Below are 26,486 nucleotides of genomic sequence, written 5' to 3'. Positions count from 1 at the left end.
CCTAGTCCAGTTTGTAATGAGCAATAAAGGTATGAGGAGATGCCCATGTAGCTGCTGCACAAACATCATCTAAGGAAGCTATGGCATGAAAAACTGTAGAAGCTGTTACAGCTCTCAATGAATGTGCGTCCACAGCACATGGTGGATGGAGTCCCTTTCTGTTGTAAACAAAGGTGATACAGTCCCCTAAGCCATTTCGCCATGGTAACTTTAGATACTGGATTGCCTAAAGAAACTGTAGAAAAGGCAATAAACAGTTGGTCAGATTTTCTAATGTCCTTTGTTCGGTGCTGGTAAAAACTTAATTCTCTGTGTATGCCTAGTAAGTGTAGACAGTACTCCCCCCTTGTTGAAAAAAATTAGGAAAAAAGACTGGGAGATGTAAAGTTTGATTGATATTTGACTCTGAAACAACATTTGGCAAAAAGGAAAGATTTGTCCTGAGGGAGACCCTGTCCTTATGAATATCAAATAAGAGGGGGGAGGGGTTTGCAGGACAAGGCTTTAATTTCCGATATTCACCTGGCCAGAGTGATAGCTATCAAAACTAAGGTTTTTCAAGACAAGAACTTTAAGTCGCCATGTTGCTGAAGGTTCAAAGGGGGAAGAAATGAGAGGCTGCAGTACCAAATGCAAACCCCATAGACCAGAGTGTTTTTTTAAACGGAGGCCTGAGCATTAAGGTTCCTTTCAAAAAGGCTTTACAAAGTTTATGTGACATAAGTGATGAACCGTTGAAACCAATATGAAAGTCAGATATCGCAGCAAGATGCACCCAAATGGTAGAAGCTGATGAGCCAGACTCAGAGTAGGGCTAAGAAGTCTAAAACTTTGTATACAGGTGCTGCATATGGGTCAATATTACAGTCAAGTGACCATTAAGCAAATTTTAGCCATTTCTTATGGTACAATTTTCTAGTTGAAGGTTAGTGGTGGACCAGAAAAATGCACTGGACTGGGGAAGTGAGGGAGTAATGCCTGGCAATCATGGGAACTGGAAAAGCCACACAGTGATCTTGAGATGCTGAAGATTTGGATAAACCATTCCCTCCGGGTGGGACAACAGGTCTGGAGCCAGGTCCAGTATCCAGGGTTTCCAAAGTAGATGAGGCAAAAGGAAGGGAAACCAGACTTATCAAGGCCAGAACAGGGCAATGAGGATTATTCTGTTCTTTGACCTGTTGGCTTTCTTTAGAAGCTGACATATTAGTGGAGCCTGGGGAAAGACGTACAGGTAGACTGGGTGACCAATCATGAAGGACAGCTTCTCTGGATGACTCCTGGGGGGGATAGGGTAAAGTAACTGCTACACATGTTGTTCAAAGGGGAAGCAAGGTTGGCCTCAGTGGAGGAATATCTTTCCTGTCACTACTGGTTTGACAGACCACTCATGAGGCATGAGGATGGTTCTGCTCAACTTGTCTGCAATCACACTGGAGCTCCCCGGAATGTGCATTGCCATTAGAAAGAGGTTGGAAGAAATCACCCATTGCCAAACTCAGAGTTTTTTTTGACAAAGAGGGTATGACCTGGTTCTCTCTTGTCTGTTGATATACCAGACTGCTGACATGTCTGCTTGAACTGCAACTGTTCTGAAAGGGAGGGTATCTTGAAATGCTTACAACACTTAGAGCACCACTCTCATCTCTAGAACGTTGATATGCAAGTTGGCCTCCAGCTAGGAACAAGTGCCTTGAACTGTCTTTCCCAGATAATGCCTCCCCACACCCTATCTGGGATGCGTCCATGGTCACTATGGCTTGGGGTTAAGGTGGGACAAAGGGATGCCCCAAGATTTCGCTGGAAAGGAGCAACCAACTCATGTCTTCTTTGCAATGATTGGTGATCATAACTAGATTGGACTTTGGCTGATTCAATAGCAACCACTGGGAGGCCAGAAGCCATTGAAGAATTTGCATATGGTATCTGGCCAGGGGAACTAGAGTGATAGAGGCTGCCATTGACCCTAGACTTTGTAGACTGAGTCTTGCTCTTACATACTTGCTGCAAATGATTTGGCTCACTTGTGATCTGATCCTTTTGATTCTTTCTAGGGGAAGTAACGCAAAGCCGGTGACTGTCTCTAGTATAGCTCTAATGAATTCCAGTTGTTGTGATAGTTCCAGATGGGATTATTCAGAGTTTACAGTGATTCCTAAGCTGGAACAAAGATGAAGAGCTGACGCCTGGTGGGAGTGGTTATGAGCCACTTGTCTAGATATGGAAACACTCTGAATCCAGCAGTCTGAGATGAGCTGCTACTACTGCCATGGATTTAGTAAACACCCTGGGGGCTGTGGTGAGACCAAAGGCCAGTGCTCTGAACTGACAGTGACTGGCTCCCAGCCAGAAGCTCAGGAATCTTCTGGAGCGCTTGTCCATTTTTATATGGTAATACACATCCTAAAGATCTACAGACTACATCCAACTGTCTTATTCCAAGAATGGGAAGTCTTTACTGAACCAAGACCATCTGGAAAGTGGTTTGTTGAACTGATTTGTTTAACTGACGGAGATCCCACATCGGTCTCCAATACCATTTTTTTTGGCACTAAAAAGAATCTTGAGTAAACTCTGGATCCTCTCTGGTCTGGCGGGACTGCCTGGATAACTCTTTTGTCAAGCAGTTGTTGAATTTCTAAGACTGATGTCTCCCTGTGACTGGGTGGAACATTTGGGAATCTTCTTAGTCTTTTCTGGTTTCTTTGAAAAGGTAATGTCATTACCTCTGGAAATGATCCCCTGCAACAATCTGTCTGTCATCATTTCTAGCCAGGCAGATTGGTGCAAGGATAATCTTTTTCAGTTTTATTCACTTTAAAAAAAAGTCTAGTGTTGATGAAATGTCTGAGAACATGAAAAGAATAAAAGAATATCTTATGATGTGCCCCAACAAATCAGAAATCCTCAGGCCCAGGGTGACGAATGAATTAGGAGTTATGTACTTACCATAACTTGATATTTGTGTCGTAAAACTTCATTCTTCCTCACTGATGGGTCATGGATCCGACCCTCAGATCCATCCTGGCCAGATTTCCCAGACTTCAGATCCTGATCTCAAGCTCCTTACTCAACCCACAATGCACCACTGTGTCCCTAGTTCCTTAAATCGCTTTTGCTGCAAACTGCCCATAGGATTAGAGAGACAGGACTGAGAGTCAGACCAAGAACCTGAAAATTCCAATATCATCCAAGATCCTTCCAGGAGTGACAAGGTCAGGGGATGGTTGGGAGGTAAGGTGAGGAAGAATGAAGTTGGACAGCACAGTACCAAGTTATAGTAAGTACATAACTCCTAAATCTGATGTTGTCCACTTCATTCTTCTTCACTGATGGGAGAGACACCAGCTACATAATTATTGGGAGGCCCTCAAGGTAAAATGTACCGGAGCACTGTCAAACCAAAATAGGCTCTGCTTCTGGAGACAATGTCCACTTTGTAAAAAGCAAGACAAAGGAATGGATCTTTGACAAAGATGTTGCAAACCAGAACCATCCATTGAGGGTCTGAAGGAAAATCAGATGATGTAGTCACAGATCTGGTAGAATGGGTTCCAGGAATAGTATAAATCAACAAAATAAAGCAGTCAGTGATGCAATTGGCTAGGGCAATAGTGGGAATTACTTGCCCTAAGTGATTAGGAGTAATAAACACAAACAGCAAGACTTTCTATACTGTTTCGTTCTGTGGAGATAAAACATGGCTGTTTGTGCACATCAAGGAGGTGAAGGTGATATTTGCACTGATTAGAAAAAGATTTTGAAAAGAACACTAACAATACTATGGACAGATTAAAGTTAGACGCCATGCTTACCTTAGACCTAAAGGAATAAAAAGGTTTGGAGAAGCACCTTATCTGCATTAAAGATAATGCAAGGCGACTAGGGAGACAAGGTATGTTTAAATGTATTCTAGATCAGCCTGTGAAGAATAAGTTTGAGAATGCAAGGCAAAAAAGGTCTTTAGAGGAGTTCTGAACAGAAAGATTCCTTTCTTAAAGGCTTTGTATAACATGGAAGTCAAGAAGATGATGATTCAAAATCCAGAATTGTAATTAAATACAGCAGAAATAGGCAGAAACAAAGGAGGACAATATTCTCTTTGAAGCCCATATGGAAAAACATTTCCATTTACTTCCATAAACTCTGTAAGCCTCCAAGGAACCCAACGTAATGTCATGAACAGATGGAGCAAGGCTAGACCACTGTACTATCATGGAAGTTGAGAAACCATGCAGTGAGCTAGACGGCATGAAGATTGGAATGCTGGATCTGAGAAGGATGAGAGAATACTGCGAATGGGTTCCAAAGAACCATGGAGGATACTTTTGATGAAACTGGAGAAAAAGGAGAAGCGATACTTGGTGAGACTGAACGGGAGGCAAAGAGGATGACAAAGCTCTGCAACTTGTTAACTTGTGAAGCAACTACAGGAAGAAAGGTAAAGACAGGTAGGCATAAGGGAAACCAATGGCCAAACCATTAATGAGAACATCGCTAAGCAATTACCCTGGAAGAGGGGGTGACAGTGAAATACCCGCTTCACCTGTTGTTCAGGGAAGAAGGAAGGGGTCACAGCAAGGTTGGCTCCAATGGCTGATTCGCAACTGTTTGATTAAAGGATCACTTGCAGGTAAACAGAATGAACCTGCTGAGTCTATCGACCAGAGTGTGGACTTCTGTGGTATATGCATTAAAAACAGACATGGTCAGAAAATAATGCCCATTTCCAGATCCTTATGGCTCCCTGCATAAAGGGAAAGAATGAGTTTCTCCTTGATTCTGGATGTGCCAGAATACTGACATGTTGTCTGTGTATATCACAAGAGTCCCTAAGGAGTGAACGTCTTGAAAGGCACACATCGTTAAAAGGACTGCTGTCATCTCTAGGACATTGATATGCAACTTGGTCTTTGGGTAAGACCATGTGCCTTAGGTCCTCTTTCCGCTGAAAAGTACTCCCACTCCATTTAGGGAACGACCATGGCCACTGTGGCTATGGAGGAAGGAAGAGGAGATGACCTGCCTAAAGAACAGGTTGTCTAACTAGGTCCACCAACTAAGGTGACATTTGAAACATTGAGTGAAATTTATAAAGACAAAGAGGATGGTGAAGAATAGACCAGTGAACCACCTAAGTCCATTGGAGGATTCCTATTAAAAAAAAAAAAACAACTGCTGGAGGGAATAGTATTATGGTAGCAGACATAGAATCAAGAGTTTGCAAGATCAGTTTTGCAGGAGGGGATGGAAGTGTCAGTGGAACCCCCCGCCTGTTTTAACAATGGAGACACAAAGATACTACTTGATCTATGGAAACCAACGATTGCCTATTAATTCCAGTTTTTGTACGGGAAAGATTTGTTTTTCCCACTTAGTGAAAAGCCCAGTGATCTAGAGATATGAAACAGATTACCCCTGGCTTGTAGCAGATGGTCCCTGGTTGGAGCAGTGAAGAACCAATCAATTTGGCCAGGTTTATAGTAATGTCCAGGGGCTGGCAATCTGAAACAAGAAACCTCTGGTTAGAAGAAGTTGATGCCTGGCTGGCAAAAAAAAAAAAAAAAAACGTGCAGATATAAAAAACAGACAAAAAGGGGGCATTAAAAGAAGGGTGCTTAAAGAGTTACCTGAAGAATAATAGTACCATGAAATAATATATTTGAAAAACTCAGTACAGACAACACTAACTCACTGAAACCAGTCTTCCTCTATATAAGGGATGAGATACTCCAAAGTATGTGGAGAGGGCAACACAATGGTAGGTTGAGGAGATTCCTTGGCATCTTACTGGGACAGGAGTGTTACGTAGGGAAAGGAAGGTGTTACATCCATTAGATAACACTGCAAAGAGCATGTGGGAAGGTATCTGGGATTTGTCATAGGAGCAAATCTATAAAAAGAACATGCTGGGCTAAATAATTGTCTCTAATACTGAGAAACCGGTCGCCACCTAAATATACAGCAAGACTGTCAAATGTGGAAGGAGACTTAGATCACAGCAAGTCCTGACCGCTGAGAAAGGGAAAGGAAGAGAGAGAAAGGAGAAGATCATCTCTCCAGTTGTGACAGTCCTAAGGAGGTTATGAAAAAAAGACAGGATAGGTTTTGGGCTACAGTGCTCGGGATAGAAAAAGGCCAGCAGACTATGTGGTGGGACTATGTAGGGATTTGCTGATGAGAAATACACACATTTTGCCTAGGTAACCGTGTCTGACTAGGTATAACAGGAGAAGCATCCAATGAAGTCATGACAGAGTGGATGCGTTCAGAAATCTCCACCTTAGGTACCTAGATATTTACTAGTCTAAATCTCTGCCAAGTTGGATAACAGCAAGAAAATGCTTCAAGATAAGACCATTGGCAGAAAGCATGTCCCCATTAGAAACACAGGTGCTAAACCAGGAATAAAGATTTCCAGATGCAAGGGAAAAGAAGGTCAGCATTCAAACCATGCCACAAATCTAACAAAGCAGACTCTCCTGTCAAGCCCCCACATTACCAGTCATGGAAAAAGGGAAGGGCAAACAATCGACCTCTCAACGTTGTAACAACTAGAAAAAGATTACAGGAGGGAGAGCTTTAGTCGCCTGTGCTGTCAGAGTAGAGGACATTAGAATAACTGTGAAAGTGCCCTATTCGGAATAAATACCAAGAAAAAGGAAGCTCATCAGATCCGAGGGGTGTTTTGGATCCGAGGAAGTTCAACGTTAGTGGAGCACTCTGGATCTGAAGACATTGGACCCGAGAAGCCCGTTTCTGCAGTCTGCTACTCATCGTATCTTAAAAACTGAGATCTGAGGAGAGAGACTCATCAGCCCCAAAAGCGTCAGATCTGAAGGCTCCAGATCCAGAAAAAGAAACAGTTCTGCAAAACTGGACAGATTAGAGGTATGATCCGAAGTGTGCAATCCAAAAACTGGTCTCAGTCTACTAAGATGACCTTGGATCAAAGGTCTAACTCAGTACCGTTTGGATCCAGATGATTTGGATCTGAGAAAAAACAGTCAATCATGACCTATAGGTGCAACATCTGACAGACAGGATTTGAAAATCTTGGATCCGAGGCTTCCGCTAAGATTTGAAAACTAGTTCAAAGTTTCTGCTTAAGGCAGGTAGGATCCAAGGTTCTTGGATCCATTAAGAAAAAAACAGTAAACTGAAGGACTGCCACAACCAACCTATCAAACCCAGGAAGGACCTTGGATCTTCAGATCTGAGGGCTAGGATCAGAAGTTCCGCAAAGTGGTTACATTTATTTTATTTTTCAGCTACTTATTCCAAAGGGGAGTTGAGCCCCTAAAGAACCACTGTACAAAGTCATGAATAAGGAAGTTGTCAGAACTGCTCAGAATTTTTTTTTTTTTTTAAAGGATGTACAGGTGGAGCAGCTGAACTTTGCTTGGCTCTTTGGTTCTCTGAGACAACCGAGGACATCACAACACACCCTCAGACAACCGAGGACATCACAACACACCCTCAGAGATTAAGAACAAATGGACAACACAAACGGAGACTAGGTGTCGGCCACCATCTGACCTCACTGTATACCTCTCAAGTTCTTACAGCAAGAAACCCAAAAATAAGGGCACTTTTTAAAGACTGCTCTTGTAACTTAGAAAGTTGATAGAATAACAAGTTTTGCATTAGCATGAATTTTCTGAAGGGTAAATAGTCTAAAAGTCAAATGTTTGTCATTATTTACGGACTACAACCCTTAGTGGTTCGCCAATGAACTGCCAGAAAATCACAATTTTATGAGAGACAGACCTAAAAATGAGGCAAAAATATAAACTGAAAATTCTGTTGAAATCTATACAGCTGAGAGGTATGCCTCAGCGCCAACAGTTCGCATACCAGAAACAACATGAAAACATGAACAGCCAAAAGAAAGTCCTCGAATAGACAAACAGCAATAAAGCATCACACACCCACTAGCAATCAGCAGTAGTGACATGACCAAGTCCACAGCACTGCTTAATATAGCTTTTCTCTCTAGTTTTATTTATTTATTTATTTATTTATTTTTTAACTATAAGCAAAAGACAGCAATCAGCTCACACACAAAAGCAAACCCATTCTGAGCTGAATCATCTGCACCCTGACAAATACAAAGGACTTGACAGAACTAGTGGACCGCGATACACATTACAGCCGACCCACTTATTAAAATTCACCAACAGAAGCTGCAAGGAACTGGGAATACACAACTGCAACACATACACTTACTCTTTCATAACTGAGGGAGGAAGAACAGAAAAACAAAAAATAGACAAGAAATATAAGCAAATTAAAGTTCTCACAGATCGAGATTTGGATTCCTTCATCTGACCACCATGGCGGCAAACGAGATCTAAGGAACTAGGGATGCTGTAGTACACTGTGGGAAGAGGGAGGAGTTTAAGATCAAGATGTGAAGTCTGGGAAATGTGGCCGAGACAGATCAGAGGGTCGGATATGTGACCCATCAGTGAGCGAGAATGAAGCGGACATCATCAGATTTTCGGTTATCTGTCCAGACCTTTCCAGTATACATATGTCCCTAAGGGTTTACAGCTGCAATAATGCACAGTTGACCTTAGAAGGCAGCCCAGTCATAAAGGAAAATGAACTAACCTTCTCAAAACTATTTTGTGCCTGGACAGGGAGCAGAATTTCTTGCTCTTCTGAATAGCTAAATGAGCATTAGAAGCAACAATCAGTAAAAGCAAGTCTGCCTACAAAATTAATGCTTCAAAAACTTCAAAACACATACTTAATCAAGTCTGCCACCAAGTGGTGATGAAGAAATAACTCATAAAACTCAATGAAAACTCGTAATACTGAATGAGTTAAAATAATGATAAACACTAGACCATCACAGGCAAATTGGAAAGGAATGTGGATCCTGCTGCACTGACATGTGAACATTTACCATTTAGGCAAGTTTCCTCATATAAAACTTAGGTTCGTTATATGGATCAATACTGCCAGAGATTGTACAATCAGCACAGCATCAAGCAGTGTACTCTCAGGTCTCCAAGTGAGTAGATTATCTAAAGTATGCCTTTCAGGAGAGCTGTAACAAATCCTTCTCTACCTTTGCAATGAATGTAATATATAGAAAAAAGTGTGTGAAATGCTAAGTACCTACCACAAAAATAGTTCTGAGATTCTTGAAGAAGGCTACAAACGAGCTCTGACCTGTTGGAGTGAGCTAAAATCTCTCCAGTCAAAGCTTATGTTGTATTTATCATTGCAAAATGCAATGGAGCTACATAACCATTTGGAGAAAAGGGTTCATCTGGTAACTCAGCACTCCTAACTCCCTTTTGTAGAAGAAAGGAACAATTAATCATATTACCTAAAGGATCGGTTGCTTCAAAGTAATATCAGAATGACCCATTTAAGTATAACCATTGAATACATTTTCATTTTTTTTTTTTGTGATAAGAAGATGGGTGACTGTACAGATTTGTTCTCAAGAACCAGAGACCACCTTGGTCATAAAAGATATTTCCTGAAAAAAAAACTGTCTTGTGTAAAACTGTAAAAGGCTATTCACCTATCAAGGCCTGCAATGCACATTTCTGTCTGGCTAAGTTGACGAATACAAAGAAAATGCCTCGTCAGCAATACAACTAGGAAATCTGCTTATATGGCAAGCTGAAGGAAGGGAAAGTAAACTTTTCAGCAACAATAGTAAAGTCCAAGAGACAAGCAACACATATAAAACTTAGGGGCTGTAAAGAAACTCAGAAGAGAAGAAGAAAGAAATCCCTGAGAAGTACATCTTTAAAGATTAGGCCAGGCCATCATTAAACAAAGTACAAAACATTGCAGCTAAGGTAGATGCTACATTAACAATTCTCCTGTTGAATTAGAAATACAACTGAGTCTGTTTTTATGAGAGATGATTTTCTAGTATTAGGCATTTGGTTTCATTTTAGATATCAGAAGAAAAAAAACAAAGAAGAAAAATGGCTATATCGCTTCATCCCAGGATGCTGACACATTTAAAACTAAAACTGTGTTTAAGTTGGCAAAAAGCTTTTTTGGGATGCATCCTTATGGAGAGTGGGCCAGTACTGATCTTTAAGGAATCCATGACCTATAACTGAACTTACACACTTCTGGAGATAGATTTAAGAATTTCTTAGGTTCACAGTTTCATATGTGTTTACTAGGGCAATGACCACAGGGCATTAAGCCAAGCCAAGCATCCCAATTCTCTGACAAGTTCTGGTACCCCTGATAAGTGTCAGCAGGGTCTTGGGAGGTAAAACATTTACAAGCAGAGGCCTGGGAGATGAATCATTTACAGTCACAGGTTCATAGGTAGGTACTAGGCTATCGGCCCAAGGGCCTAAGTAAGCCTAGCCAACAAGGTTCCCTGGCTTACGCCACCCAAGAAAGTTATTTTCCTGTGCCACTGTTGAGCAGACACAGAAGTGATCCCCGGGGTGTATTTCCTATTTCCCAACCACTCATCAAGATTTTTCTTGAAGAGTGCTAATGAAGAACTTTGCTTGACATAGATGGGTAGCTTGTTCCAGAGTATGGGAAGTCTCTGGGGCAGGAATCTATCCCTCCAGCATGTCCTGTTTATTGTGGTGACAAGGTTTAGGTCCCTACAGCGTGTAGCTCGGAGGGATTGGGATTTCTTTAGGTGCAGCATGTCCAACAGCTCTGGGTTTGATATAGCTTTATATGTTAGGCAGAGATCACCTCGGAGTAGGTGATATGCTATGGAGTAAAGCTGGAGTTTTTTGAGGCAGTCAGTGTAGGGCATTTATTTGAGGCCAGTAATCCTCTTTGTGAGGTACTTCTGTGGCCTTTCCGGCTGCTGCAGATGTCTTCTGAGGTACATTCCAAAGGGGCGTTGTACTCTATAATGGGTCTGAGTGTCAAGCAGAGGGGAACAATGACCTCTTTTTTCCTTGATGAGAACCCTTTTACGATGAGGTGTGCCACGTAGAAGGACTTCCTGACCACTGTGGCGATGTGACTATCAAAAGAGAGACTACTGTCCAGAGTACAGAGTTTTTACCAAAGGGGATCACACTGCACTTTTTGGCATTGAGCTTGAGGCCATGGCTCTGACACCAGGCATTTGTCTCAGCGAGGCCCTTCTGTAGGATTTCTACATCATTTGGGGACTTGACTATGGCTCCTAGTTTGCAGTCATCTGCGAACTTCATTAGCCAGAGGCCTTCCTGTTAGCCTGTACTTCAGAGAAGTAGATACCAAACAGGACAGGTCCCAGGACGGAACCTTGTGGTACTCCACTTGTCACTGCTTTAAGGTCAGATTTGGAGTCTGCAACTTTTACAGTGTGGGTTCTGTCAGTGAGCCAGTTGGCAACCCATCTTGTGACGTAGGGATTTATACCTAGTCTAGTGAGTTTAGCTATAATTCCAGAATGGGGAATGGTGTCGAAAGCCTTGGCAAGGTCAATATAGGCTGTGTGAACCACCTTACCCTCATCTACGGCTTTGGTGACTGCCTCAAAGTCGTCAATCAGCTTCAGGAGGCATGACCTGCCTTTCACAAACCCGAACTGGGTGGGATCCAGAGTTTGGAGGTTACCAATGTCTTTGTTTATGAGTTCCATGATGATACGTTCCATGAGCTTGCAGACCAAGCTCATCAGGCTAAAAGGTCGATAGTTCCCGAGATCAGTGGTGGCTCCCCCTTTGTGGAGTGGGATAACTGTTGCTGTGCGCCATTCAGTGGGCACAAAGCCTGAGCGAGGCTATTACTGAACATGGTGCGTAAGTGGGGAGCCAGTTCGTTCTGAAGTTCGTGCAAAACACAGCCTGGGATGTTGTCTGGTCCCATGGACGCTGTGTTTTTGGCTTTAGAGAGTGCAGTTTTTACCTGCATAGTTGTGATTACAGGGACTCTGCATTCTTCCTGTATAGATATGGGCTCTTTAGGGGGTAAGAGGGGGGTAAAGTTAACACTGAACCTATCTGCCAGGATGTTGGTAATATCAGTTGGTTCTCTAATTTTTGAGCCTTTGTGCTGTAACTCAGAGCAGATCTGGGTGTTGCCATCAAGATTCTTGACATAGCTATAGAATGCTTTGTGGCTGTCCTTGGAATTAGTGGCAATTTTGTTTTCATAGCTAGCTTTGGAGGATCTTATAAGGGATCTAAGCTTCTTACTGAGGCTGACCAGGGAGCTCCTCCACTCATGGGATTTTACTCTCTTTTGCAACAGTTTCTTCCTTCTGTTGTACAGTTTGTTTATGGCAGGGGACCACCAGATTGGCTTCCTTTTTTTGGAGGATAGTGTCTTGGTTCTGTTTGCAGTAGCACGATCCATGCACTCGTGTAAGTGCTTATAGAGTGCATTTGTGTAGGATTCAGCAGTTGTAACTGTATTGTCCATCTGCATGGGTGTCATGAAGTTCACCACTTCTGTCTTAAGAAGCATGAAGTTGGCTTTGGAGAACTTTTTTACTGTGGTTTCCTTAATGGGGGGTGGGGGCGGGATGTGGATATCAAGGGTGATTAGCTTATGGTCGGATCGGACCAACGAGGAGCTGACTTCAAGTGTGGAACACCGGTCACTCATGTTGGTAATGACTAGGTCTAGGATATTGTTGCCCCTGGTGGGGTGTGGACAAGTTGATACAGGGCATTGGAGTTTATGAATTCCAGAAAGCGTAGAGCTAGTACACGAGTAGTTTTCCCAGTTAATGGTGGGGTAGTTGAAGTCGCCCATTATTAGGGTGTTTGGTTGAATCCTAACATTTTCCAGTACATCAAGAAAAGAGGAGTGGGAATCCTGGGGCATGGTGGGAGATCTGTAGCAACTACAATTTGGATTGCAGTTTTGCCCAGAGTTAGTTGCACTTGGGTAACCTCGGATGCATTGTGCTGAGCAACTAGCCTGGAGGTGTGGATATCCTTAATGAATATGGACACACCTCCGCCTTTGGTGTTTCGGTCCAGGTTACATTGCCGAAAAGTGTGGTATGAGTTATAGCCTGGTAGTGCAGGGGTGCTCTCTGGAGCCTTGAACCAGGTCTCAGTCACTGCACAGATATCGATGTTCTCCATTTTAAGGAGTGTCTCGAGTGAGTATATTTTGAGATTTAGACTTCTAGCACTGAGTAGCATTACCCTCACTTTTTGCTTGCCTGTTCCTGTTATGGTGGTGAATTTGTAATTTGAACCTTGCCTAAAAAAGGCACTATAGGGGCAGCAAGAGCCTTAGCCAGTATCCGGAATCCCAGGGGCGACAGGTGCAGGCCATCTCTGGCAAAGCATCGTGGTCTGTCGACCATGTCATCCCAAGCAGACAGATACTGGATCCCCTTAGAATGACAGAAGCATAGCCAATTGTTGAAGTCAATCATTTTGTCCTTGTACTATGGTATCATTCTGGGCGATGGCAGAATATTACTCAGGGCTAGAGTCATACCTGCCTGGGCTACAAGATCAGAGAGGTCTTCCATGTCTCTTTTTATGTAGTCCAGGGAGGTACGTCTCAGGTCATTCACACCAACATGGACAATGACAGAGTCATATTTGTACTTGTTGTGGAGTGATCTGAGTGCGTGGGTTATGTGGCGGATCCTGGCACCAGACAGGCAGCTGGCAGTAACCTTCTCCTTGTTTAACCTGGTGAGTGGGACATCAGTGTGCCTGACTATACAGTCACCTATGACTAGTGTGTTGGGTACGTTGTTTTGCCTTATTGGCTGTGGTTGAGTGGCACACCGAGTTTGTGGGCTATGTGTCATTTGGGTTGTGTTGGGGGATGGAGGTTGCTTGTGTTTCTGCTTTGGAGGTCTCTGTTGCTTAGACAGATTATTACTGAGAGCCTCCGCAGATGTTTTTGTGTTACTATGTGTCGATTCTGGTGGCGTAGATTTAGTGGGACTATGTGACTGCCTGTGTCAGAACCATTTACAGTCTGCCTGTGTCAATTACATACATACATGCCAAGCTAGGGATGAATTTTGTATTTCCCATCCAATTATCCAAGTGGCGAGCCTGTTCCAGAGAAGGGGTAGCCCCTGGGATACATACCAGCCTCTTCAGCAGATCCTACTTATATCACAGGCAAGGTTTAAGTCTTTACAATGGATAATTCTGTTGTTCGTTTTGCGGATATGCTGGAGGTCCATCAGAGTGGGGTCTAATAATGCCTTGTATGCCGTGCATAGATCTCCCCTCAACAGACCATAGGAGACAGAATACAGGGACAGGGCCTTTAGACAGCCTGCATAGACATTTTACTTATGCCCTGTATTCTTTTAGTAAGGAACCATCTCTGGACATTCCAACTGTTAGATAGATATGCCTGGTTAAGTACATGCCAAAGGGTGCACTGTACTCAATAATAGGTCTGGTAAATGCCGAATACAGTGGAACCATGACTTCCTTGGACCTAAAGGTCATACCTTCATTTATAAGTTGCGCAACACAGAATGATTTCCTCACTGCTGTAGACACGTGATGGTCAAAGGCTAGATTACTGTCTGTGTGTGTCCCCAAGTCCCTGACTACTGCATCAACTCTTACTGGTGTGTTGTCAATATGACAGTTACCAGGGGTGGATGACTTCCCAAAGGATACTATTATGCATTTCCTGGCATTTAATTTTAGTCCATGGGCTCTGGCACCAGCTATTTACCTGTGTCAGCCCCTCCTGGAGAACATTTGTGTCAGTGGGTGATTCAATGACCACTCCTAATTAGCAATCATCTACAAATTTAGTCATCCAGAGGCTAATTACATTGGCCTTTACTCCAGAGAAGTAAAAGCCAAAGAGGAGCAGTCCCAGGACCACTCAGTGAGGGACAATTTAGCTACAAAAACGTACTCACTCTGCCAATCAGTGATATTAAGCTTCATATAATCCATGCCCGAGTTGCTCACCCCATTGTGCCACTCTTTTCATAACAATGCTGGCTTGCTGGTATTCTGCAAAACTAATTTACTCCATTTATACAGTAATGGTCTCCAGTGTATAAGATTCAGTATTTGACAAAGACTGCAGTTTGGAACACTCCAGCTAGATTTTACATCTAGCAGAAAAGAAAGATGGCAAAGGTCATATAAATCTTGTGTGATATTACTTAGATTGAACAAATATTGGCAATCTGATGCAAGGGAAGTGAAAAAAAATCTTAAAAAAGTAATGTGAAATATGCAAACCTAACAGTCTTCAATCAATAGTTGGACTGCACAGAAACATCACACAAAGTAAAAAAACTACCAAGGTATTATCTCTTTGAATGTTGAATGTATATCACTTTGTATGGAGAAAGTATAATTTGTAATTAAGAAAATGTGTCCTCTGCATATAGCTGCCCCCTAAGAAAAAAGCAAGCAGAGGGTACTTAAAAACTGAATTAGCCATATGTACATTCTTCCTCTCTCCCATTTCTATTATCCTCAGTGATATTATAGGCTACCGTCTAGCAAAACCTAAAACAAAGGTTTTAAGATCCTTTATGCAGATTCCATGTAATTAAAGAAATCAAAAGGAATAACAGGGACACAGGAAAAACTTAACACATCTCACATGCTATACAATTCTTGCAGATGTTTCTACTGTACTTACAGCCAGAAATTCTTTGAGACGATCTTCAATACTCCCCTTATGTATAGTAAACAAGGCTGCTGCAATCTGGTTTATAGCTTTAGCCAAACAGTGGATGTTGTTGCAGTGTCCTAAGCCGAAAAAAAATATAAGAAACCTCAAAGCAAAGTGCAACTGTTTACTACTACCTCTAAAATAATGCAGATTTTAATAACACTAGAAGGATATATATACAAATGCACACACAAGCACAAACACACGCACATATATACACATATATGTATGTAATCATAAAATATTTTAATGAAAAACAAAGCTACACACACAATGTAAAAATGTTGAGCCACTTCTACTGAAACCCTGTAAAGAACAGAAAGTTCAGTAGTAGCCATTCAAATACAATACTACTTCAGTAGGTTAACCTATTGGTGTTATATTCTGCTCAAAATATAACAGTCGGACAGTGTGTGTGTGTGTGTGTGTGTGTGTGTGTGTGTGTGTGTGTGTGTGTAGTAAAGGTGTGGCTATTGCAGCAGTTCATAAGTTTATAGTTCATGGTTGAATAATAGGCTAAATGCCCTGATGGGCCATTTTAAGTCTAGCCAATAAGATCTGATCAGAATTATACCATGTAGCTTCTGTCTATAAGATGAAGACCTTAACCATTATGACAAACCCACCCCCTGTGATCTATTTGAAAATCTACTATTACAAGTTTACTTATATAACTGTAATACGTTCATCATTACAGAACTGTTCCAGTAGCCTACGATATATTAGTAGAAAACCAAACATTAGAAAGAATGGGAGGAAGTATGAGGGTCCAGGAGCCCCTGGAGAAACGTCCTAACAAAGCCAGCTGAACACCAAGAAAAGGAGACTAGTTTGCAATGCTCTGTAAAGGTATATCAAGCATACAGGACCAAACTTGCTCTCTCTTGAATACTTCTAGGTCCTCCACTTTCCAAAAAGTCACTGAAAAAGCCAAGGCCGTACCTGGAAATGACCTGTTATTGTGGAAGTAACAAAAGTAAATAACATGGGACAACCATTCAGAAATTGTCCACCTTGACACTGGTCGTCCACTTTCTTAACTTCATAAGAAATAAATAACTGATCAGAATTTCTAAAGGTTTTATTGGTTTTATTTCTGTCATGCAAGTATGAGTTGTCTGTGGACATCTTGAGTATGAAGAATCCTTTCTCCCTCATTTTTAGGTTCCTTAACGAAGACTAGAAGATGGGTAGCTTGGCTCAAGTAAAATTGAATACGAATTTAGGCATAAATTAAGGATTTGTAAACTCTGATACCACTTTAGGCATAAATTAAGGTTTTGTTCTCAAAATTATCATATATTTACAGAAAATGAGATTAGGTTGAATTAGCATAATTAAAAGTGATGCATTTACCATAACTAAGTATCTGTGTTGTCCATTTTCATTCTTTCTTACTTACTGATGGGTATCAGATCCAACATCGGATGTGATTTTGCCATTTCTTCCAGACTTCGCCTCCAAATCTCAAGCTACTCCGCTCGTCCCATAATGCACTACACCTTCTCTAACTCCCCAGATCGAGTTTGCTGCCCTACAGTATAACATGTTCTATTAAAAGAATAATAATAATAGAAAACATAGAATTTGTCCTTTTCATTCTTCCTCACTGATGGGTCAGAATCCCCAGCTATGTAACTCCTGGGCAGTCCTCAAGGAAGGATGTGCGGAGCATAGTTAAGCCAAAGGATGCCCTGCCCCTAGAAAAAAATACACAACTTATAATGAGAGACAAAGTTGTGAGTCTTAGACCAGGTAGCTGCAGCACAAATCTCATCAACTGAGGTCCTGGAAGAGAAGGCAGATGATGTAGCCATAGCCCTGGTGGAATGGGCCTTGGGTAGTTGAGGTAATGAAATAAACTTTTGTGAATAAATGAAGGAAACACAATTCAAAATCCATCTGGCTAAGGTAATCTTATGACCTGAATGGCTTTCTGAGGAGGAGACAAAGAGCTGATAAGATTTCCTACACTTTTTTGTCTGTGGAGATAAAAAAAAAAATTGCCTGCGAACCTCTAGAAGGTGGCAAGGTATATTCTTCTTTGTTTGAAAATTTGGGGAAGAAAACTGGTAACTGAATTCATTGATCAATGCTGGATTCCATTGCTACCTTGGGCATAAAAGAGGGAAATTTCATGTCACAACTATCCACTTGTTCAAAGGACTTCTGGGCAAGTCCTTGCAGCACTAATGTGAGATCTCAAGGAAGAGAATGGTCTTTAATTGGAGGTGTGTGTGTGTGTGGGGGGGGGAAAAAGAAAAACACCCTTCAAAAATGCCTAATCTGGAAGAGAAAAGAGAGGAAGATTCCTTCCCAGCAGGAAAATTGGATATAGCAGCCAGCTGAAACTTAATGGTGGAGAAAGGTACTGTTGTGTACACTTATCATAAATGTAGATGTTCGAGTGTATTCACTGTTGCAATCATTACAATTGGGTAATCTGCTGGCAGGTTGCCCTCAGTCGGCCTGATTAACAAAGTCTTGGGTCCTGCGTCAGTTGCTATCCCTTCTTCCATGACGTCAGGGGTTATAAAACATGCAGCCGACGCCATTACATCAGTTTTTCTTGCCCCAGATGTCAGGTGCCCCCCAAATGGGAAGCCAAATATTTAAATAATTAAAAACACAAAAATATACCTCCAAACAAAACCAAATACACCAAAAAGGCTTTTAAGCATAGTAAAGAAAAGTACAGGTATAGTAAGAGAAAAACAGGGGGTTGGAGGGTAACCAGGAGGACTGCAACAGTGAATACACTCGAACATCTACATTTATGGTAAGTGTACACAACTGTACTATGTTCTTCGTGTTTCATTGTTGCAGTCATTACAATTGGGTAGATTCCCAAAGCTATGATTGGGAGGATGGATTTATACAGCATTAAGACCAGCTAGAAGGCCCTGCAGGACAGCAGTGGCAAAGCCAGCTCTGGATTTAGAGAAGAAAGGTAAATGGTAATGTTTGGTGAACGTATGAACTGAGCTCCAGGTAGCAGCTTCTAGAATGTCTCTGGTAGGAACACCTCTGAGTAAGGCTGTAGAAGTAGATGCAGCCCTGGTGGAATGAGATCTGATCCCCTGGGGGATAGTTTTACCATGGTGTATGTAGCAGAAAAGTACAGTTGTGTACCTACCATAAATGTAGATGTTAGTGTATTCACTGTTGCAGTGATTACAATTGGGTTATCCTGCTGGCAGGCTACCCGCAATTGGCCCGAGTTTAAAAGTCTAGGTCCGGCGTCGGTTGCGGTCGCCTCTTCTCTGACGTCAATGCGCCAGGGGGTATAAAAGATGCAGCCGACGCCATTTTCTTCAGTTTTTCTTGCCCCAGATGTCAGGTGCCCTTAAAATGGTAGGCTAAATTATGCCAATAAGCATGTATGTACAAAAAAAAACTTTTTCTTCATCTACAAGCAAATACACCACATAGGTTGTATAGAACAGAGAAGTACAGAAAAGTCCCAGCAAAGAAAAAGGGGGATGGTGGGAGGGTAACCTGGACTGCAACAGTGAATACACTCGAACATCTACATTTATGGTAGGTACACAACTGTACTATGTTCATCGTGTTTCACTGTTGCAGTCATTACAATTGGGTTGAATCCCAAAGCTAAGGTTGGGAGGCTGGTGCTAAATAGGATTAGTAGAGGCTATCAGGCCCTGCAGAACTGCAGTGGCAAAGCCTGCCCCAGGTCTAGAGTAGAGAGTTAAGTGATAGTGCTTTGTAAAATTATGCACTGAACTCCAAGTTGCAGCCTCTAAGATGTCTTTGGTTGGTACTCCTCTGAGGAAGGCTGCTGAAGTGGCTGCTGCTCTGGTTGAATGTGGCCTAATGCTCTTAGGCACTGATTTGCCATGCTGTGAATAGCAGAAATGAATGCAGTGGCCTATCCACTTTGAAATAGTCTGCTTTGAGATAGGCTTCCCTTGTGATCCTGCAGCATATGCCACTATTAGTTGTTCAGTCTTTCTGAAAGCTTTGGTTCTGTCCAAGTAGAAGCGTAGCTGCCTGTGAATGTCCAAAGAATGCAGAATTCTCTCACCCTTATTCTGTGGGTTTGGATAAAAGGTAGGCAAATGAATTGTTTGGTTACACACCTTAGGCATAAATGTAGGGTTTGTCCTCAGAGAAACCCTGTCAGGATGGAAAATGATAAAAGCTTCCACAGCCATGAGTGCCTGTAACTCTGAGACGTGTCTAGCGGAGGTTATTGCTAGGAGCAGAGCTGTTTTCCAGGATAAGAATTTTATATCAGCTACAGAGGCTGGCTCAAACGGAGGCAGTGTGAATTTTTCGAAGACATAGTTGAGGTCCCATGCAGGTATTGGTGCTCTCCTTGGAGGCCTTATGTTTTTGTCCCCTCTGAGGTACTGCCTTAGTAATGGGTGAGAAAAAATAGGTGGTTCTCTATTGTAATGAGCTGAAATTGTAAAGGCATGAATTTTAATTGAAGAAAAGGAAAGGCCTTTATCAAGCATCTCAGTTAAGTATTGCAAAATCTGAGGAATATTTGGAACAATCGTGTCAATACCTTGTGCCTGGTTCCAAGCACAGAATCTCTTCCATTTTTCTGCATAAGATTTTCTGGAGCTAGGCCTCCTGGACTCCAAAATAACATCCATCACTGCTTTAGAGAGAGGTGTGTCTTGAATGGCTACATTATCCGCCATGCTACCAGGTTTAAGGTCCTGAGTTGGCTGTGCAGTATCTGACTGTCTTGTTGGGTCAATAAGTGAGGAATTTGAGGTAATGTCCAAGCCGGGCATTGAGACAAGCTCTTTAGGATTGGGTACCAGTGCAGTCTGGGGCAATCAGTATCATTTTTGGTTTCTCTTGTCTGACCTTGAGGAGTACCTTGGGGAGGAGAGGCACAGGAGGAAAGGCATATACTGTTAGATTTTTCCAGCTGAAAGATAGAGCATCCACTTTCCATGCTTGCTTGTGATAAGTCCTTGGGCAGAATCTCTGTAGTTGGTAGTTGTGAGCGGAGGCAAATAGGTCTATGTCCGGGCATCCCCGGTCCTTGTTATCATGCTGAAGACTTGTGGATCCAATTTCCACTCGTGGGGATCCATTAGCTTTCTGCTTAGTTCATCTGCCAGAGTATTTGTCCTTCCTGGCAGGAATTGTGCTTGCAGATCTACTTGGTAAGTCAATGCTGTGTCCCACAAGTTCATGGCTAGCCTGCAGAGGGGGTAGGAGTGTGTTCCTCCCTGCTTGTTTATGTACCACATGACTGTAGTATTGTCAATCTTTATCAGTAGTTGTCCTGGATGAAGTAGACCCTTGAAGGCTGTCAGGGCATTCTGAACAGCTAGCATCTCTTTTTGATTGATATGTAGATGCATTTGACTTGCGGACCATGTGCCCTGAATACATCTTCCTGCCATATGGGCCCCCCAGGCATAATCTGATGCATCTGTTGTCAATGTCTGCCTGGCTGTGGGTAAGGTGAATGGCTGTCCCGTGTTGTGGTGACAGGCTTTTGCCCACCATTGAAAGTCCTGTTGCAGACAGGGAATGAGGGTAATTATTGTTTCCAGGCTGTGGCAATGTTGAGTCCAAACACTTTTTAGATACCATTGAAGTTTCCTCATATGCAGTCTTGCATATGGAATTAGCAGAATGCAGAATGCCATGAAACCCAAGGCCTGCAGAATTTTGTTTTCAGATAACTGGGTCTTTGTTGCCAACATTTTGAAATAAGTAGTCAGTTGTCTGTGTTGGTCTGGCGTGAGATAAGCCATCTGGGCAGTTGAATTTAAGCTTGCACCCAGGAATATTATCTCTTGAGAGGGTACGAGTTTTGATTTCTTTTCATTTACTGTGTACCCTAGACCTGTTAGTAACCTTTTTACAAACGCCAGATGCTGTAGTAGAATGTCCTTGTTCTCTGCTTGAATAAGGCAGTCATCCAAGTAAGGATATATCTGTATTCCTCTTTGTCTGCAAAATGCAATTACTGGTGCCAGGCATTTTGTGAAGAACCTGGGTGCAGTAGATAAGCCAAACGGCAGTGCAGTGAATTGGTAGCGCATTGAGTCAGCTATAAATCTGAGGTATCTTCTGCATGATTGTCTGATTGGGACATGCAGGTATGCCTCTTTTAGGTCTAAAGTCACAAGCCAGGCCTTCTTGCCTAGCATGGGCAGAAGCTGCTACAGAGTTAACATTTTTAATTTTGGAATATCCAGGAATGTCTTTAAGATAGACAGGTCCAGTATTGGTCTCCAGGCTATGTCCTTTCTGGGCTCCAAGAACAGCCTTGAGTAGAATCCTAGTCCCTGCTCTTGTTGTGGTACTAGCTGAATGGCTCTCATGTCCATGAGGGATGAAACTTGTTTCTGTGCCTCTGCCCATTGATTGCGTGGCAAGTCTGGCATACCGTTTGGCCTTGGCAGGGTGTGAAAGTGGAACCTGTAGCCTTGTGATACGATATTTAAGACCCATTTGTCCTGGGTGATCATGTGCCAATTTTGTGAAAAAAGTGCTAGTTTTTCCCCCAAAGGGGCTGCCAGAGGACAAGTGCTTGGTGCTGGCAGGAGAAAGTGTTTCCTGTATGGCTGTGATTTTTCCTCTCCGCTTTTGGAGGTAGAAGCACCCCATTGTTTAGGCCTGTATGAGCCTTAGGGTTGTGATCTGCCTCTGGGGCATCTATATCTGCCTCTTTGTGACCTGTCTGACACTGGAAAGGACCAATTCTTTGTAGGCCAGTTCCTGCTAAATCTGGGAGGCTGTACCTGCAAGAAATCCTTGACTGTTTGCATAGACTTAGCTTTGTCCTCCATTTTCTTCAACACCTCTTCTGCTTTAACACCAAACAAGGCATCACGCTGTAATGGAACATCTAATAGTTTTGCTTTAACATGATCCAGCAGATTTTGTTCTTTTAACCAAGCATGCCTCCTAATGACAGAACCTGTAACAGCAGCCCTGCAGGAGGCCTCTAGAGAATCAAAACCACATTGCAAAGTATGCTTTCCCACTTGTTCAGCTGCATGCAATAAATCCTGCATTTCTTTGTTTTCTGCACATTCTGAATTTGTCAACATTTTCTGTTTAAGCAGTGACATAAGATATTGCTGATATTTAAGCATATGAAACTGGCAATTTAAAGCTCTTACAGCCAAGGTAGCAGAAGTATAAATATTTTCCCCCATCTGTCCAGGGCCCTTGAATCCCTATCAGAGGAGATAGGGTTTTTTGCAGTGGAAGCCTTGACCCCTTTGGGACCCTGAGAGATAGTTTCTGGGTCAGCAGCAGGGTTTCTACAAAGAAATTTATGTGAATCAGGAACCCTGTAGTATCTGTCTGGCTTAACAGGAGCTGGTGGTAAAGAGTCAGGAGACAGGCCGGACTCTGAAAATACATCATCTCCAATGTCTAAAACAGGAGGGATAGCAAGGGGCCTGTGCTGAGGTAAAAAAAGGAAGTCTCTGAGCCTTTTCTTGGATTCTGAGTAATCTTGGCTCTCCCAGTGGAAATGCTCCCTCATAGTATGCAGGGTCTCCCCAAAAGAATAATCCTCAGGAGGAGAGGCTGAAGGGACAGATTCTTCAGCATCAAAATCCTCATAGTGAGGAAGAGAATATTCCTGTTCAGAAGAGGAATCAGAGGAAATGGAAACCTGATCTGAAGATTCATATTCTATCTCTTGCCTAGGCCTCTTATCGGGAGGGGGATGGGAACCCCTGATCAAAGTAATTAGGTCTTCGGCCATTTTAAGCATCTGTTTTTTAGGCATGGTGGCCTGTCCAGGAGAATGCTGTACTTGTTTCTTTGTCTTTAGAGCTGCTTTAGTCTTTGCCTTTGAAGCTGAAGTTGGTTTCACATAACTGTGTAGGCCTGAAAACACCCTCAGAAGCCGATGCCTGCTCAGCGGCTCCAGACCCATCTGAGGGAATAGTTTCCGAGTGTCCAATACCTTGAGTTTCCAGCTGACTAGTCAGCTCCACATGGGAGTCGAATTGAATCTTCTGCCAAAGTAATGAAATGCAAAATCGTACCGACACTTAATAGTGCGTTGGTTAAATCTAGCACAAAACTGACAACTAGCAACGTCGTGGTCAGGGCCTAGGCAAGGAATACAGTAAGAATGAAAATCCTTATGAGGTATCTGCTTCCCACAAGAAATACAATTATTAACTTTTTCTGACATCGGTCTGGAGCAAGAAAAAAGTTTCCCCAATGGGGTACTTAGCTTTAATGAAGACTTCGAATCTGAAATTCGAATTTGAAAATCTCAGAAGTCAGCCGACCGGCACTTGCGAACTGCTTTTGCTTCAGGCACCACGCGGCAAGAAAGACTGAAGAAAATGGCGTCAGCTGCATCTTTTATACCCCTGACGCACTGACGTCAGGGAAGAGGCGACAGCAACCGATGCCGGACCTAGACTTTGGAACTCGGGCCGACTGCGGGTAGCCTATCAGCAGGATAACCCAATTGTAATGACTGCAACAGTGAAACATGACGAACATTGAATACAATGGCTTATCCACTTGGAAATAGTCTGCTTTGAAATAGCCTTTCTCTCTGCCCCTGCAGCAAATGCCACCAGTAGTTGTTCAGATTTTCTTAGAGATTTTGTCCTGTTTAAGTAAAATCTAAGGTGTCCGTGTACATCCAAAGAATGCAGAATCTGCTCAACCTTGTTCTGTGGATTGGCAAAGAAAGTTGGCAAATGAATAGTCTGATTAAGAGCCGCAATGGATACCACCTTAGGCATGAAGGATGGATTGGTCCTGACAGACATCCTGTCCGCATGAAAAATAATGAAAGGCTCCACTGCCATAAGAGCCTATAATTCGGAAATCCTTTTAGCTGAAGTGACTGCTAAATGGAAAGCTGTTTTCCAGGAGAGAAATTTTAAATCTGCAGTAGCAGCTGGCCCGAAAGGAGGGAGAGTGAGTTTTTCCAATACAAAATTGAGGTCCCAGGCACGGGTTGGAGCACTCCAGGGTGGTCTTAAGTTTTTTGCCCCTCTGAGATATTGCTTTAACAGAGGATGATAGAAGAGGGGAGGTTCTGTGTTGCAATGAGCTGAAATGGCTGAGGCATGGATTTTTATGGAAGAAAAGGACAGGCCCTTGTGAAGCATCTCAGTTAAGTATTGTAAAATTTGAGGAATTCTGGGCACTGTTGTGCTTATCCCCTGTGATTAATTCCAGGCACAGAATCTTTTCCATTTGTCAGCGTAAGATTTTCTAGTACTAGGCCTTCTTGCCTATAAAATGACATCCATCACAGATTTGCTGAGGGATGCTAAGGGTGAATTTAGGTGATTAGCCAAGCTGCAAGATTCAAACTTTGGAGCTGAGTGTGCAGAATTTGGTTGTTCTGCTGAGACAGTAAGTAAGGTGTCTGAGGCAGGTGGAAGGTGTGACACACTGCACAGGAGTGGGTATCAGTGTTGGCGAGGCCAGTCTGGAGCAATCAAAATCATTTTTGATTTGTCCTGTTTGACTTTTAGTAGAACTTTGGAGAGCAGAGGCAGAGGAGGAAAAGCATAGACTGATGGGTTTTTCCAGCTGAATAATACAGCATCCACATTCCGGGCTTTTTTGTGATAAGTTCTTGTGCAGAATTTGAACAACTGATAGTTCAGGGGTGAGGCAAAAAGATCTATGTCTGGACTCCCCCATTTGCGTGTCAACATGTTGAAAATCCGTGGTTCCAGTTTCCATTCATGTGGGTCCATGAGTTTTCTGCTTAGTTCATCTGCCAGAGTATTCAACTTTCCTTGCAGGAATTGAGCTTGTATTTGTTTTTGATAAGTCAAGGCCGTGTTCCACAATCCCATGGCTAGTCTGCAAAGGGGGTAGGAGTGTGCACCCCCCTGCTTGTTTATGTACCACATAACTGTGGTGTTGTCTGTCTTTATCATTAATTGTCCTGGATGAAGGTAGTCCTTGAAGGCTGTCGGTGCATTTTAAACAGCTAGCATCTTTTTGATTAATATGAAGGTGCATTTGATTTGAGCTCCATTTGCCCTGAATACACTTCCCCGCCAGATGAGCCCCCCCAAGCATAGTCTGATGCGTCTGTAGTTAGGGTTTGGGCGGCAGGGGATGGAATGAATGGCAATCCCTTGTTTTGGTGGCAGGCTTCTGCCCACCATAGGAACTCTAGTTGCAGGCAAGGTATGATAGGAATCATTGTTCCCAGGCTGTGACTATGTTGACTCTATAAATTCTAAGTACTACTGAAGTTTCCTCATATGCAGTATTGCATATGGAATTAGAAGAATGCAGGAGGCCATGAACCCCAAGGCTTGCAGAATTTGTCTTGCAGATAGCAGGGTTTCTGTGGCCACTTGTTTGAAGTAAGTTACCAAATGAATTTGCTTTTCTGACGTAAGGTAAGCCATCTGGGCAATTGTATTCAAGCTTGCACCCAGGAATGTAATTTTTTGAAAGGGTACCAGTTGTGATTTCTTTTCGTTTATGGTGTACCCTAGACAAGTTAGAACACTTTTTACAAACACCAGATGTTTTGAAGAATGTCCCTGTTTTCTGTCTGAATTAGACAATCGTCCAGGTATGGATATATCTGAATATTTCTTTACTTGCAAAATGCAATTACTGGAGCCAGGCACTTTGTGAAGACCCTGGGAGCAGTAGATAAGCCAAAGGGCAGTGCAGAGATCTGGTAATGTAAATAGCCTGCTTTGAAGCGGAGGTATCTTCTGCAAGATTCCCTGATTGGGATATGCAGGTAAGCCTCTTTTAAGTCTAGAGTTACCAACCAGGCATCTTTGCCTAGCATAGGAAGTAACTGTTGAAGAGTCAGCATCTTGAACTTTGGAATGTCCGGAAATGCGTTTAGAGTAGATAAGTCCAGGACTGGACGCCGTGATTTGTTTTTTTCTGGGTACCAGAAAAAGTCT

At 42.6% G+C, this 26,486-nt stretch overlaps 1 protein-coding gene across 4 annotated transcripts in view; it reads right to left on the bottom strand.

The window, feature by feature from the left end:
• NCKAP1 (NCK associated protein 1) overlaps positions 1-26,486 on the bottom strand; it is a gene marked incomplete in the record, with an annotated part of 2,707,503 nt that overhangs the window by 120,666 nt on the left and 2,560,351 nt on the right. For all 4 annotated transcript variants that reach the window (XM_044075245.1, XM_044075246.1, XM_044075247.1 and 1 more), the window contains 1 exon segment: positions 15,565-15,674. In XM_044075245.1, the coding sequence (XP_043931180.1) occupies positions 15,565-15,674 (110 nt within the window).

Source organism: Protopterus annectens, chromosome 6.part0 (genome assembly GCF_019279795.1).
Source record: "Protopterus annectens isolate FY-2018-M chromosome 6.part0, PAN1.0, whole genome shotgun sequence".
NCBI lineage: Eukaryota > Metazoa > Chordata > Ceratodontiformes > Protopteridae > Protopterus > Protopterus annectens.
The sequence above is the reverse complement of the archived record's forward strand: the minus strand, read 5'-3'. Positions and strand labels throughout refer to the sequence as shown.